This window comes from Silurus meridionalis, chromosome 12 (assembly GCF_014805685.1).
Source record: "Silurus meridionalis isolate SWU-2019-XX chromosome 12, ASM1480568v1, whole genome shotgun sequence".
NCBI lineage: Eukaryota > Metazoa > Chordata > Actinopteri > Siluriformes > Siluridae > Silurus > Silurus meridionalis.
The window spans coordinates 19,134,647-19,150,893 of record NC_060895.1 but is presented as its reverse complement, the minus strand read 5'-3'; the positions used below and the strand labels follow the sequence as shown (position 1 = coordinate 19,150,893).

Genomic DNA, 16,247 nt, shown 5'->3' with positions numbered 1-16,247 from the left:
GTAATATTGCATGACCAGATAAAAAAATCTAATTTAATACTTTAAAATCACCTTTAGGTTCAACGCCACACTTAATATACAGCATATGTGAGAACCCATGAGATCCAACCTAAAGAAAATTGCTTCAAAGCATAATCAAGAACTCAGGTTTGAAGCTTGCAGGATAAAGACCAGGTTCATTTGTGTTCATATCTGGTGATTCTATGTAAGTGCCTGATCAGGAACATGCTACGTTCCTGCTATTTATATGCAGGATTCCATTTAGCTATTTATATGCAGTGTGGGCATAAGAACATAATGGGAGAACATTGTTTCATAATAATACCTGTAATGGCGGAGATGGCATTATAACGTGCATCAAATCCGGGTCTCTGAACCGTACTATCAGTGATGAAGTTAATAAGCATAAGGTTGCCAGAGGATATAACTTCCAGGGGGTTGGTTGGGGGTCGGTGACCACAATTCCTGCAAAAGAATTTTAAGCATTTCAGGTGTGTATTGATGTCCCAGGATTGCAACCTGTGCATTGATGTCAAATGAAATGTGCATTATGTATGAATGTATGTATGTATCAATCGTTCAAATCACCCATACCCCTGGAGTATGTGGACAGGCATTAATACCATCATGAACTACAAACCATGAAACACCACCCCCTACCAGCAAGACCATCCTTCCAGAAGAAATTTACATCTTCTAAGATAGCTTCGATCGTGAAAACACGATCACCCATCAAAGCTAAACTGCTACCTGGTGACCTGGTCGAGAGTCTGGCGAGAGGTGGTGTACCAACAACAATTTTGCACTAAACACTGAGAAGACAAGGAGCTGATGGTGGACAACCAGGACCAGGATATGACACACATACACACACTCCTATCTACATTGATGGGAAGTGGAGCATGTGATTAGCTTTAAATCTCTGGGTACATGTGATTTATCCATCCATGTTGATTGTCAAGTCAAGTCAGGTTTATAGAGATTTTCACAATGAACATTGTCTTGAAGCAATTTAAGTTTAATGGTAAAATGAATAAACACTTTCTGACCAACCAGATTCAATAAATATCTATAAAGCAGCTTCGAAACATTACTTCAGGGCGACCATTTTACAAAAAAAGTGCTAAAGAAACAAGCAACAAGTTAAAATCTGTACACAAACCAACAAGTAGACCATGGCAAAAAAAAAAAAGGCATACAGTTTCCATACTTGTTTGCAAAACACATTTTGTGGAACGTCTACTCACTGTGTGATGGCGTGAGCTGTATCAGTGCTGAGAGAGTCAAAGATGAACACATAGTCTGTGGAGCAGGAGTCCTGAACGTAGAAATAAGGGAACTTGACCATGATGGCACTGCCCTCAGGAGCACGGATTTGCCACTGGCAGCGCGTCTGGACTGGATGCTCGTTTGGGTAACCAGGAGACTGGAATTTCTGGATGGTGGAAGTAGCATCCAAACGAAAGAGACATTCTGCTGCTGGAGAGAAAAACATTTGTCACTCAGAGAAACTGCAGGCTAAGAGGATGCTTCAAAACATGCAACTAAAAAAAGACTAACCCTGGATAGAAATGTTTACTTGGACAGAGATAAACTGCAGTCAAACTTGGGAATTTATATATTAAATACATTAAGATGAACTTTAAATCTAGATGTCTAAGTAAGTTATATATATAAAAAAAGACTTTTAACATTCAAAGCTTTCAGAAAAAGTATACAGAGAAAATGTGTGTTATGGCCTCAAAAAAAATTATATTTAAAATTATTAAATTAATTTTATATTACATCATGATCAAATTTAAGTTATTTAAAAATATTTAATTAATATGTACAGTTGCTTTGTTGCATTTTTCCTTCCTTCCTTCTTTTCTTCATTCTTTCTCCATTCTCCTTTTCTACCTTTTTCCTTACTTTCTTTTCTTCTTTCCTACCTTCTTTTTCTCGTTTCTTACATTTCTTTCCTCATTTCCTCTCACCCTCTCTATTTATTGTTCATGTACAGACATTGGTATTAAACTAAGAATACTAAAAAAAAAAAGACTACTTTTATTGAATTTTCTATTATTTTCAATATTTTTTTACTTCACATAATAGAATTGAATCTGACTGAGGGCCTGATGGGTCTAAAAACAGCCGCCCTTAAACCCTTTCATTTTTATATCACTCACATGATCTGAAGTTCGATTTCACATGAACTAAATTATAAAAAAAACTATCCACAGAATCCTTGAAGGGATCCTGTATTGAAGAGTGTAGGTGTGTCTAAAACTTAGATTGGTCCTCTATGACTTTTGTGCAGGTTAAAGGTAAAACATGCAGGAATAAGTGCTGGGGCTGAACAAGTGCATAGTGTTTTACATGTTCATGCAGGAAAGCAGCAGAAGAATGGAAAAGGGAAGCCATTTTTTAGTGACTGGCAGGAGAGAAGCTGCCAAGCCAGGTGGAAAATTGCAAAGCAGCAGTGACTGAAATAGGACATGCTTTACTCACAGTCTCTCGGGTTCCTGGCCATCCGGGGGTCTGTAACTGCAGAGAGAGATTGAGAAAAGAGAGAATGAGAAGATGTGATCACACCTTTGCACTCATTCTGTCCAACATTACCTATATGAGTGTCCAAAATACTGCAGATCCTTTAATATCTTATCTCACCTTGGTGCACACACTATCAAAAATACACACACACACACACACACACACACACACAAATCCTGGTTGCCACAGACGGTAACAAACATCTCCCACAGTAAATCTAATGCAAGCAAGTCAGAACTCTGAGACACACATCAACATGGCTTTCTGAGAACTTAAAATGAAGTCGTACCACAAATCCAAGTACGGCACAAACAAGCTACATGTTCTATTGACAGTTCATGATATTAAAGGTAACTATCATGAGATAAACTTAACCATTTACATCAAAGGTCGATCAATAGTTTATTTTAACGATACCGATAGCTATTAGGTTGAATTGTACTTGCCGATAACCAATTGTTGTTTTTGAAAATGGATACTGGATTAAAAAAAAAAATCTTACACTCCATGTAAAACAGTACCGAACTTTATTACAAAAAGAAAATAAATAGAAAATCTGCTAAATTAAATAAATAAGAATATATTAATAATATTAAGAAATACTGAGGAAACTAGAAGACATTCATTCAAACTGAAACAAAAAGTAACACTCCAAATCATCCAAAATAAATAAAAAATGACATTTTAAATAAACAGCACATGGTGTCAGTAATTCTACTCTAGAGGCCGCTCTCATACTGGATTAAGTGACCCGGAAAACATATCATACTGTTTTTTCTTTTGCCAAATAGCCGAAAGTTCCAGCAATCAACTATCGTGCAGATTAAACGGCAAAAATGATTAATTGGTCATCCTCTAATTTATATAGTACTATACATTTGTCACTTAAGCATGCTGTAGTAGAAGAGAAATAAAACACTCGCATTTATTGGGAGATATATATATATATATATATAACTGTTTCTGCCATGTCTGCATTATATCACCTCATTGTTGATCATTTCCAATAACATAATTTCCATCCTTTCATGTACTATGCTATTTTATTCAGTGTTAGCTTAGTGCATTATTTATTGTATACTGTACTTTCTACAATGTGCTCTGTGAAACCAAACAGCAACAACCGGTGCTGTCAGCCACAACCACCAGTGCAGTTACTTCCTAATGGGTTTTCCAATCCCTTATACAACTGGAAATCGAAATTACTACGTAATTGGCCAAAGCAAGAGGGGGAACGCAAATAATGAAACCAATCCTGGATGTTAGAGTTTTAGAATAACTGCCCTAATAAGCATTTATAAATATAATTATCACCACAATCTCATTACTTCCCACACAGCTGAATTCTCACCAACAGCAGTAAAGTTGTAATGCATGAATAATGTGCTGATGAAACATTTCACTTCATCTCACTAGAAGAGGGAAAAAACAGGCATTCTGGCACAGGAAAATGAAAATACATCCTGACCTTTTTATTACCCAGACTTAAGGTCGTTTGTAAACTGCACGAGTCGACAGCTCAATCATGCGTTCATCATCTTCTCATTATCGCCGCTGTACTGTTTTTACACTGATGTGCATGTCTATGCACTTTTAAATGCCAAAGTCTAACCTCTTTAGTCGATTCCTATTCCACTTAATAACAATCATATTAAACAGGAACCATTTCAATAGCTACTTTCATGTCTAAGACAAGGTGCTCTATTTGCTCCTTGTGCTTTATACACAAGGTGCTTAGTGAGAACATTCATGGACATTTCAGTCAGGTGCAGTCAGTGTTTCAATTCATCCCAAATAGAGTTTAGATCAGAGCTCTACAGCACGGCACTCAAGTTCTTACACTACAACCTATGTAAAGCATATCTTCATGGAGCTGGCTTTGTGCACAGGTGCATTGTCATGGGGCCTCCTAGTTAAAGGAAGGGTTAATTACATGCTACCGCATCCAAATACATCCTACACAATTTAATTAACACCTATACAACCTATAATGATTTGTGGTAACAGTTCGGGAATTAAGCACGTATGGCTGAAAAAGTCAGGTGTCACAATACTTTTGGCGATATAATGCATAATATATTGGTGCTCAGTAAATATTGAGGTGTTTAATGGCAGTCATGCAGGTGTGTGTGTGTGTGTGTGTGTGTGTGTGTGTGTTACTTGAGGCGGTGATATTGATAATGGTGAAGGCCTGAATGCTGCGTTTGCCCTCCTGACGGACTCCTCGCCGAAGGGTTTCCAGCACCCGGTCTGCTGTCAGCTTGGGAATCAGCTCCGATTGCTCTGGAGGAATATCGAAACGTATCCAGTGATAGGCGATCAATCCGTCACTGCACACGTGAAGAAACATTTAACAGTGTCAGCACCATGACTACACACTGATACATGTACTCCATACATTTGGCGGTTTACTGGTCTCAATAGGACCAAAATGAATCGTTTCTAGAATTCAGAAAGCATAGACAGATGTGTTTCTTGACATAAGGAAGGGGGCTGTCAAAGTGCTCAGTTCATATTTATGTATTTAATAGTCTCAAATTGCATTTCATGTTTTTACATGTAAAACACGCCTCAAAAAATTTAACTTACATGGTTTATGACATAGTGGTCAAATATGGTACTGTTCCTCACTCATTTCTATGACACAATCAAATACTAGTCTAGGATAGCTTTCATCAAGAAGGAGATACAGGATCATACGCACCAGAACCAGCAGGTTCAGGGTCAGCTTTTTTTCCATCCACCATCACCCTACTGAACTCTACACTACAATGTTAGAACACTGTATAAACACTGTGTATAACTTCAGTTATACCCCTCATTCTCTACACATTTTGTCCCTTACATACATCTGCACTTCTATTTTATTTATGTGTATCCATGTATACACACACACACACACACACACACACACACACACACACACACACACACACACCTGCCTATTATTTCACATTTATGTATTATATATATATATATATATATATATATATATATATATATATATATATATATATATATATATATGTCTGCACATTTTTCACTGCCATAGACTTTATATTTATTTACTGTACATATGTTTACATACATATATTTATATGCTCTACATAAACATACATTTATATGCACTTGTCAATTTGCACAATTGCTACTATTTGCACTTCTGGTAGATGTGAAACTGCATTTCTTTGCTGCGTACCTGTACTATGCAATGACAATGTTCGTTCCATCCATCCATCCATCCATCCATCCATCCATAACATTAAAAAAATGAATAAAAATGACAAAAACATTCCCGGAAAACTGACTTCGGTCCAGAACTTCTCGTTTGTGTTTGGATCTGCCTACCGTCAATCATTTTATAAAGGCAACCATAGATCCTGTGAGTGGAGCTTTGGGAAAATAATCAGGAAATCACTCAAACCTCAAACTCACTCAACCATTGCAGACCTAATCATTAATCTAACAGAACACACTTTCAAGTCTGTTTTTATATCTGAAGTCTGTGTCCAATTTCAGTATGGTAGTGGAACAAGACAGAGTATCGGATTTCTTTTCGATTGACAACAATGGCGATTTATAACTGATTAATAAACACATTGTGCTTTTTAGCTATTTAAAACATTTTTTTTTTTACTTTTACCTAATTTACTTACGAGTCGCTCTAGATAATGGTGATAATTCGGTTATAATATAATTCTAATACCATATGAAAGTGCACACAGAGAGCTGCTATATTATTAAATATTATACCACAGCAATCTTGGATTTTCAAATTTGATAATAAATATGGTTATTCATTGGTAATCACTTTCATCAGCAGAATGAAATTTGCATGAATACATTTAAGCTATTTAGCCATTAAGCTCCATTTTGCTTGGTAAATGTTCTGTTTTATAAATGTGTGACAGCCTGTTTTTTTTCTTATGCTCATCTAGGGTTGGGGCCACACTGCATGATAAAAGGCACATGGTGCTGGATGTAAGATGCCTATATGAAGTATATGGTATCATGATCGATATAGAAATAACGCACAAACACTGGGGATAGCGTACAACAAGGGTAATATGTTGAACCAGGGTAAGTTTTAGAGTGGACCAAAATAACAAACACTTATTATGAAATCTGAATTGCCTACAAAATAAAAAAACAAAAATAATTTTTTTTAAATAATTTCCCAGACCTCCCCCACCTAAAACAGGGGAAAAAAAATAAAAAGCGAATAGCAGGTACACCACTACTACCTGTGAACACAATACATAGATACTGTAGATTGAGCATGGGATTCTGAGCCATTGTCTGCTAAAAGGCTTAAATTTGCATAAATATAAATTGTATTCATGTAAATTTCATATTGCTGATTAAATTTAACCATTGAATAACCATGTTTATTATCATATTCAAGAAATCAAGATTGCTGTGGTATCAAATTTTATATAACAGTTCTCTGTGTGCACTACAATGATATCTTGGCATTGTAAATCTCATTGTAAACCTTTATTAGGGTTTTTGTATAATCCCATAAACTTAAATACTGATCTGATTTAACCGAAGAAGATGATGCATGAGGCTAAAGATTAAAGATCCATTGACACCAATAATGTGCCTGTAATTGCTGTACAGTAACATTACATTGATGAATACACATGAGCATTTAGCACTGATGATCTCATAAATATTAACAGAAGTCTCTGGCAGATCTGCTCACATACCGGTCTTACCTGAAGGCAGAGATGACAGACTTATTGTAGTACTTGAAGAGAAAATTGTCGTTGGCGATCGTCTTATTCAGCTGAATACGGAGAGAAAAGAAGAAGAAAAAAAAGATATTATATATATATATATATATATATATATATATATATATATATATATATATATATATATATATATATATATATATGAGTGATATAAAGAACTGTATCAAACACGCCAGCGGCACTGGTGGTTAAAATTTATAAACCATTTTATTCATGTTTTCCATTTCGATGTAAGATGCTAGTAAAACTCGATACTAAATGAAATCAGGGACAACTCAAAATTCCACTCCACAATCACACACACATACACACAAATATACAGCATATATAGCAATGAAATCAAAATGGTTTTGCTGACATTGGCAGTTTCTCCCGGCCGTATAATACGATCTGAGTGTGGGTTTGAAGTGATGGCTCGCTTAAAGTGATAAAAATGATAAAAGAGAGCCTCGACTATAAGTCTGACACAGGGTTTATATGGAAATGCATAGTCTGGTCTTATTCGACCTACAGAAAGCTCTGTACGTATTAAAGAGAGATTGCACACGCTTCATGCAACATGCCTCAAGGGAACAAGGGACACACTGTGGATGGAGATATGACAAATACAACAAACAAAGAAAGTTACAATAATAAGTGTAGACGTTTTATACATCTAACAGTAGAAAACTTTCTTCTTATGAGAACTGCCTAAACATTTTTACTAAGACATGATTTCTAATATCGTGTTTACACTCAGTTGATGTCATTTATTTAGCATTTTTATTTACTAGATTTTATGCTTAGATATTGTAGTTTCTAGACCAGAACACATTAATTGGTGGGCTTCTGCATTTCACCTGGGCTCAAAATCAGGATCAGTGCTATGCAGGATTAGTACTGCTCGGTTGTATGAATGAAAGACACTTATCTAGAGCGTCTGCCAAATGCCATAAATGCAAATGACTGGATTTAGTTTGACTGGTGAGGGCACTAAAGTACATTGAACTTATCTTCATGAGCATGACCCCAGTTTGAGAGGGGTACGGCCATAACGGGATTCACATATTCAGCACCAGTACTCGTAAGGCTATGGTTTTCATGCAATGATTGAGATTCCCCTCACCATTACACCACCTCCACCAGCATGGACTGTTTACACATGGTGTGCTGGGTCCATAAATTCATGCTGTTGATACCAAATTCTGATCCTACCATGTCTGCCCCTCAGCATGATGAGATTATAATCAGACCAAGGTTTGCTTTTTTCTAGTTTTTAAACGGTCTAGTTTTGGCAAGCCTGTACCCCAAGTAGCTTTAGAGTTCTGTTCTTGTGTGAGAGAACTGAAAACCAATGCAGTCTTCTGCTGTTGTAACCCCCTGCCTTTAGGTCTGTGGTGTTGCACATTCGGACATGGGTTTCTGCTCACCAACAGTGTTTACCTGAGGTACTTAGCCTTTCTGCTAGTTTAAACCAGTTTGACTTTTCAAATCAACTGAAGAACTGCTGGTGTCTGGATTATTTTAATTACTGTAAACTCAGTATGTCATAAAAGGTCGAGGAGATCAGCTGCATTATGATTTGCTCATTAGACAATTACATGAATAAATAATAAAAATGATAGTGCTCAGTCTATACTACAGAGCTCTCCAGCAATTGGATCATTCGAGTTGCTGAATATACACATGATAAATATTTCCAAAAAACAGTGTAGACTATGTTTACTTTGCAAATAAGGTTTAAAAACAGAAATATATCTTGTTGGCTTATAGTTTTAGAATTACTAGTAATGCATAATTCATGAAATTACCATTTTGGTTCTTTAAGCACTGAACTCAAGGCTCAGCCCAAGGAAATGAGATGCAAGTCCAAGTGCTCACCTCAAAGTTCACTTATACCCTCACGCTTCATCACTTGCCTGCCTTTGCCTCATTTAAAACCAGAAGAGAAAAAAACCCTGACACTGATGGATTTCAAGACCGGGTTTAAATTTTACATAAGCCATCAGATCTCCACTGACAGGTTTAATGCAAGCCTACTTATAGTTTCTTTTTCCTTCCAAATGCACGTCAGAGCACATCAAATTACAGCGCAGTCTGTTTGAAGCTCAGCATTTTTAAGATGAAAGAGTCCATGTTTAAGAGAGCAAACCGAACTGAAGCAGCACAATGGCAGCGTGCAGTGAGAGCAGGATCTAGCCGTAAAACTTCAACAGCAAATCTGGGCACATCATTCGGAAGGCACGTAATGATGTCAAAATGTGCGATGCGACGCGTGTCAAATTCTGCTGAGCCCCAAAATCACTGAAAAGAATACAAATCAACAATACTGCTGCTGTCAGTGACCATAACTGATAACAGTATATCTCTTTGTAATATCTACTGAACAGTGCTCAATATGGGGTCAAAAGCACTTTATTTTCAGTATCAGAAAACCTTGGCATGTTTGATTCCTCAGAACAATTTGCCAAACAATTTTTACATATTATTGAACCAGATTTGTTTTTCTATCCATTTATAGTATAGCATATAATGCTGTTCAATGTCCATGAACAAGCTACACTTACAATGCAACAGATAAATATGATGAGAATGGTATCAGCCTTGTCAAACAACGTAGGGTTAACTCTGAATGTAAAAAATAAAGTCCTGATACTGGTGACTTCTTGCAAACATCCTACATAAACACCTTCTTAAAAAAATCAACAATTTAGCAGATATACTGTTAAAAAGGTCGACTGATTGACAGCCGTTTAATCGGGCTGATAATTAGCATTATGTAATCGGTATGGGCCGGTTGTGCTGCAAATTAGGCCTAATATTAGGCAGGCGCATCTGACACACCAATGTGTGTTTGTTCTGCACTTGTGTGAAAGAACAAAACAATACCAGCAGGTGGCAGTAGTCACCTATGACACCTATCATTACTAACGAATACGTGTAGCTGTTTTTAATTGTCTGCTAAGTTGCAAAGAGACGTGGCAAGAAAGGAAACAAGTGTTTGTGTTCCCTCTTTAGTCAGTCATTGTTAGCTCTCTTCAGTTAATTTTTTTTCTCGTTTGCTCATTCACTAAGCAGAATAGCTAATCTGAGATCTCTTTCTCACCGATGAGTTCCGCCACCAATTCGACACTCAGAATCTGCTAAAAACAGCTGGCTCTTTCTGACTAGAGCCAACAATGTGGAACACACTTTTTTTTAACTGTATTGCTAGCGAGCCTTTTATCCGGTTGTAGTTTAGGCCACAGGTAGGCACATTTACCAAAACCAGGTAACAAGTGCACTGATTGTAGAGGCTTGTGTTGGTCAATCAATTTGCTGTATTACATCTTACTAATTAACTGTTAGATCTTATCAGATGAAGAGGGGAAAAAATTAAAATCTGTTAAACATATTGGCTAAAAAAAATCTTCACCATATATCGGCCATCAGCTGCCCTGATTTCTAAATATTACCCTATACTAATATGCAAAAAATGACTATACACACTTTCAAATGTTCTGGTGAAAAGGTTGATTAAATTGGCAGAGATTTTTATGCAGTTTTGTGCTCCAGGACCTGAAAAGAGAAATTAACGTTTAATTTCGGTGGGGTTTGCTCACTGGTGCACAGGCCTGTGAGCTGCTTCAACTCTTCATCACGCTGTGAACATAATTTGAGCTAATGGCATAATTAACAAAGAGTGTTAAAATATGACAGGCTGATTCAAATCAGCCATCGTATCCCTTCCCATGCATGTGCATAAACTATGATTTGAGAAACCATAGAACAAAAGAGAGAGAAAAAAAATTATGTATGAGCCACTGGAAATGTAATTAATAATTTCAGTAATTTAACAAATGTATGCCATCTAGCTACAGTGAATTAACCTGACAGGATTTCTGTAAAAAATAAAAAAGCTATATTCATAAACATTTACAATAGTAACCCCTAACACTAGCTGACTAGCATTAGCTAATCTGAAAGGATTTTTAAGATGATTTTTAACCCATGTTAATACATGTCTATAATCATTACAATTTTAAAAGGTTTTAATAAATAAACAACAAAAAACTGGTTATGCTAGCTAACAGGCTAAAATGAGGCAATCAGAATATATATTGTGTGAATATTTTAGGCTATCAACACAGGTTCACAATTTTCACCAGCTACGCTACACAAGCTGACAGACATGATCTAGCTCTGCTGAAACTATGTGAAAGTTTCTAAGATATATTTATAAATATTCACAATCGGAACCACTAATGCTAGCTGGGTGGATTCCTAAGAAATATTAAAGCTTAATTTGTTTACTGCTAAGTTATGCAAGCCAGCTAACAAAGGCTAACCTGAGGGGAATTAAGCCATACTCATAAAATATTTAATGCATTCAAATCAATTCGAATCAAATCAATGCTATTTGTTTAGCATTTTAATAATGGACATTATTTTTAGATACTGTAGCTGCTTTGGGACAGATTGACAATATAAAATGTCATGATTTGTCCCTGAGATTGTATGAGGAAGAAACCTGACTCACAATCTTTATCATTTTCATTGCTATCACTAACTACCTAGCATGGGTCTCCCTGTCACGGGTTCAGAGAGGATTTGTAAGGTTCAAAATGTCTAGAATCTTTACTGCTGTAACAAGCATGAGATATTAACTGACTAGTATGAGCTAACCTGGCAAGATATCTGAGAGGCAAGATATATCTGCATTTCCATGTGCTGTTAAAAAATAAACTGAAACAGCAGGCAACAGAACATGAAAGATTGCAAAGTAGTACACTTCTCTTCAGTACACGCCTAAACGAAAACAAGACGAGTGCATCAATTTAATATTTTATTCATAATCCAGAATGTTTAGTCAAATGTCTGCAGTTTCTATAAGTGGAGTCATTAAATCCACTGCTGACAGAGCAGAGTCTAGCACAGTTAGGTTATTTACTTCCCAGCTCAAAGACACTAGTTTCATGTGAGCAGCTAACTGCTGGGTTTAGTGAGTATTTAAGCAATACTCTCCTTGATCTGGGCCCTTCATGACTGGGACTGTGATGTCAAGAAAAAACAAAAACAAAAAGAAAAAACCCACCACTTCCTCAAATAGGTACAGGTACTAAAATAGGCTTGATTATTAAAATGACCATTTAAAATCAGCCATTAAACACTTTCATAAGATTTCATCTTTAAATACAGATAAATCAAGATGGTGTATTCCTAACAAGGCCCTTCATGCCAATGATAATTCAAACCACTGACTCTTCAGCGGCACTTCAAGATTTTACACAATCCTAGTTGGCCATAAAAATGGAACATCAGCATAATGGGATCCATTATGGAGCCTGTTCAGAGCTGTGTGTGTCAGCTAGTGGATCACCGAGCACTACAGATACGTACGGTACCTGTTGCATACACACTTTCCTTGTCAATATTAAGGATGCTGACATGTAAAGGGGATGGAAGGGGTCAAATTACTCTCAAATCAGCATAGGATGAGAAATGCACTTCTTGCAATTTAGCTAAATAATGCTTCAGAAAACAGTCTCCTTGGTGTTCTTCTGAACAGAGGAAATATTCATACTGAGGAAATAATTACTAAGAGGAGTGCTAATTACTGCTATTTCAGTGCTCACTGGTGCTAAGAAGGGTGACTAATTTAGATGATCAGCTAATAACATGCATGCAATTAAGTGCTGTCAGAATTCATTTCACATGCCATTTAAAAAACGTTAGGGATCAGTTCAGATCACTGGGTCAGACTCCATATACAGTTTCTCTGTCCCATATCCTACAAACCTGTACAGAGAATTTAATGAAAAATTATATAAATACATTTTTCTTTTTCAGTTTCATGGCCCCTAATACATTTCCAGAAAGTAGTTTATATTTTTTTAACTGACAGGTTTTGTAGTTGTCGCAGTTTTATTTCGCAAATTTATGCACATTTAATGAGCTGCGAATTCACAGATGTTCATGGTGTTTCAAAACAGTGTAAGAAAATACAGACCTTAGAAATATGATTCTGTATACTGTATAAATAAGAATACTGCAATTTTCTGTTATGTTGAGTGTTGATTCAAAATGGAAAATGTACAAAATAGTTGCATCCAAGTAACACAAGTAATGATTTTAACATCAGTCTCAGCCTCATCATCCAACCTTCCTTTCTCTCTCTCTTTACACACATATAAATGCATGTGTGTGTGTATTTTATATATATATATATATATATATATATATATATATATATATATATATATATATATATATATACAGTACAGACCAAAAGTTTGGACACACCTTCTCATTCAAAGAATTTTCTTTATTTTCATGACTATGAAAATTGTAGAGTCACACTGAAGGCATCAAAACTATGAATTAACACATGTGGAATTATATATGGAATTATATACATAACAAAAAAGTGTGAAACAACTGAAAATATGTCATATTCTAGGTTCTTCAAAGTAGCCACCTTTTGCTTTGATTACTGCTTTGCACACTCTTGGCATTCTCTTGATGAGCTTCAAGAGGTAGTCACCTGAAATGGTCTTCCAACAGTCTTGAAGGAGTTCCCCGAGAGATGCTTGGCACTTGTTGGCCCTTCACTCTGCGGTCCAGCTCACCCCTAAACCATCTCGATTGGGTTCAGGTCCGGTGACTGTGGAGGCCAGGTCATCTGGCGCAGCACCCCATCACTCTCCTTCTTGCTCAAATAGCCCCTGATGCCTTCAGTGTGACTCTACAATTTTCATAGTCTTGAAAATAAAGAAAACTCTTTGAATGAAAAGGTTGTGTCCAAACTTTTGGTCTGTACTGTATATATATATATATATATATATATATATATATATATATATATATATATATATATATACATACACACATATACAGTCAAACCCACTTGACCTCGGTTAACTCGCCAACCCTATTAAGTCGATGTTTTTGAAGTGGAACCGCCAAATTCTCGCTTTGTCTTAGCATTTTTTAAGCGGTTATGTCGATTCTTTTATGTCGACGAACCCTAATATCTCGAGCACAAGGGGAGCAAATTTGCCACTTAACGTTGGTTATCTCGATCCCCATGACCAATCGCCACGGCTTTTTCCGGCATCATTTCACAGTACTGTACATATAGCCTACTCTACTTACGACCAAATGTCGGTCCCAATTGTGGTCGTAAGTCAACGACTACCAGTAGTGGCTGCTTGTTGAGGAGTACATAGGGGATTTTTTCTTTGAACAAATTCACTCATGCTTTGTTGTTTCCTTCTGTAATTTTTAAAATATTAATAATAAAAATACAGCATGAGTAAGCAAGCTGAAGCAATTTGTGTAAATCAACATTTGTATTGTATTTTGCAGATAGGAAGTTGACAACTATGCTTGAAAAACCTATATAAAATACATTTTATTTTTTTATTTATAATATTGTATTGACATTTTTTATTTAAAAAAAACTGATTTTGTTTATTTTAAAGATATAAGTATCTAAAATATATAACAAATTTTGTATAATAATTAAATGATATATGCATAAATTAAAAATGACAAACATTGAAAACAAGCATTTGAACGTAGTAAAGCCGCAGTAAATCACATTTGAAAACAGATTAGTTACTGTTGTAGCAGACAAATGCTATAAAAAGAGAATGGAACAGAGAAACACAGGAAGTTAACAGGTTTGATTAAAAAAAAATGCATTGGTGTACAAATGCATAATCATTCGCTGAAATCACAACAGTGAAAACATTTTTTATTGTTCGTTCGCACCGTTATAATTGAATCCTTCACTATGTTGCAAGCGAGGTGATTGTGCAACCTGATGCTCACAATTCACAACAGAACAGATCCAGTGTGACACCAGTTTTCTTTTTTACATGCTGGTGCATCACTGTGGTACTTCCATGCCACGCCAGCTCTGTTTTGCATAACTTCCAGGTACAGTTTTCTTTATTGTGTTTAATATAAAATGCTCCCATGCCTTACATGAATTGGGACACACAATTTTTCCTAATGCCGGTTATCTTACATTCACGCTAACCCATAACTCGAGCAGCCCAACTAAAAGATAATGGCATTCGTTGACAATGAATTGTATTATCGATCATTATCGATTTTACATTCATAGACTGCATTTAAACACAGATACTGCTTTACATTTAAGTACAATAAATATTGTATTAGTGTAAAATTATATAGTATTAAATCAATCACAAATGGACCTAAAATCCAGTCCAATAACACCTAACCCAAAAGATCTGAGTTTATATTACTGTGAAACAGACCTGAACCAATGAACCAAAGCAGAAATTACATGACCTGTTTTGCTTTGGAAACCCATTTTCTTTCTTCCAGTAAATCATAATATGCGACTTGTGTACTGAACATGCGTTTCATCCTTCTATGAACAAAAATAAGTGCATTTGTAAAACCCAAGTTCTTTGAACAAATTTGTTGTGTTTGCAATCAAGATTGATATAGAAGTCACTAAAATAATACTAGCCTTACACAGAGCATAGTGTTACAAAGTCAGTTAATACCATCAGACTTGGATAATCTGAATTGGCTCAACATTAAAATGATTTTTGCCCAGGTTGAATGATTTTTGTTTTGTTTTTAACTTGAGACGTGAAACACTCAGTGACCAAAAACAGAGAAAAGTAAACGTGAAATAGTAGAGACTTCATCTGTGATCTTATTAGAGATAAACTATACACTATACAGACAAAGATACTGAGACATTTTACTTTTCCAGCCATATGTGGCCCTTCCATAAACTGTTACCTCAAGGTTGAAGGCACATAATTGTTTAGGATGTCTCTCAATGTGGTAGCATTTCATTTGTTGCTTTCCTGATCCAGCATAACAATGCCCCTGGGCACAAAGCCAGCTTCATTAAGATATGGTTTAGATGAGTTTGAGTGGAAGATCTTGACCGGCCTGCTCTGACCTCAACCCTATTGAACACCTTTGGGATAAATTCATCTCACC

General features: G+C 36.0%; 1 protein-coding gene across 3 annotated transcripts in view; it reads right to left on the bottom strand.

Moving 5' to 3' along the window:
* Positions 1-16,247, bottom strand: part of zmp:0000001114 (suppressor of tumorigenicity 14 protein) — a 59,470-nt gene that overhangs the window by 19,884 nt on the left and 23,339 nt on the right. For 2 of the 3 annotated variants that reach the window (XM_046862224.1, XM_046862226.1), the window contains exons 4-8: positions 7,254-7,324; positions 4,693-4,862; positions 2,491-2,526; positions 1,248-1,479; positions 326-465 (exon numbers count right to left, since the gene is read on the bottom strand). In XM_046862224.1, the coding sequence (XP_046718180.1) occupies positions 326-465; positions 1,248-1,479; positions 2,491-2,526; positions 4,693-4,862; positions 7,254-7,324 (649 nt within the window). The remainder of the gene's footprint in view (positions 1-325; positions 466-1,247; positions 1,480-2,490; positions 2,527-4,692; positions 4,863-7,253; positions 7,325-16,247) is intronic. The other variant, XM_046862225.1, reaches the window with a different exon arrangement.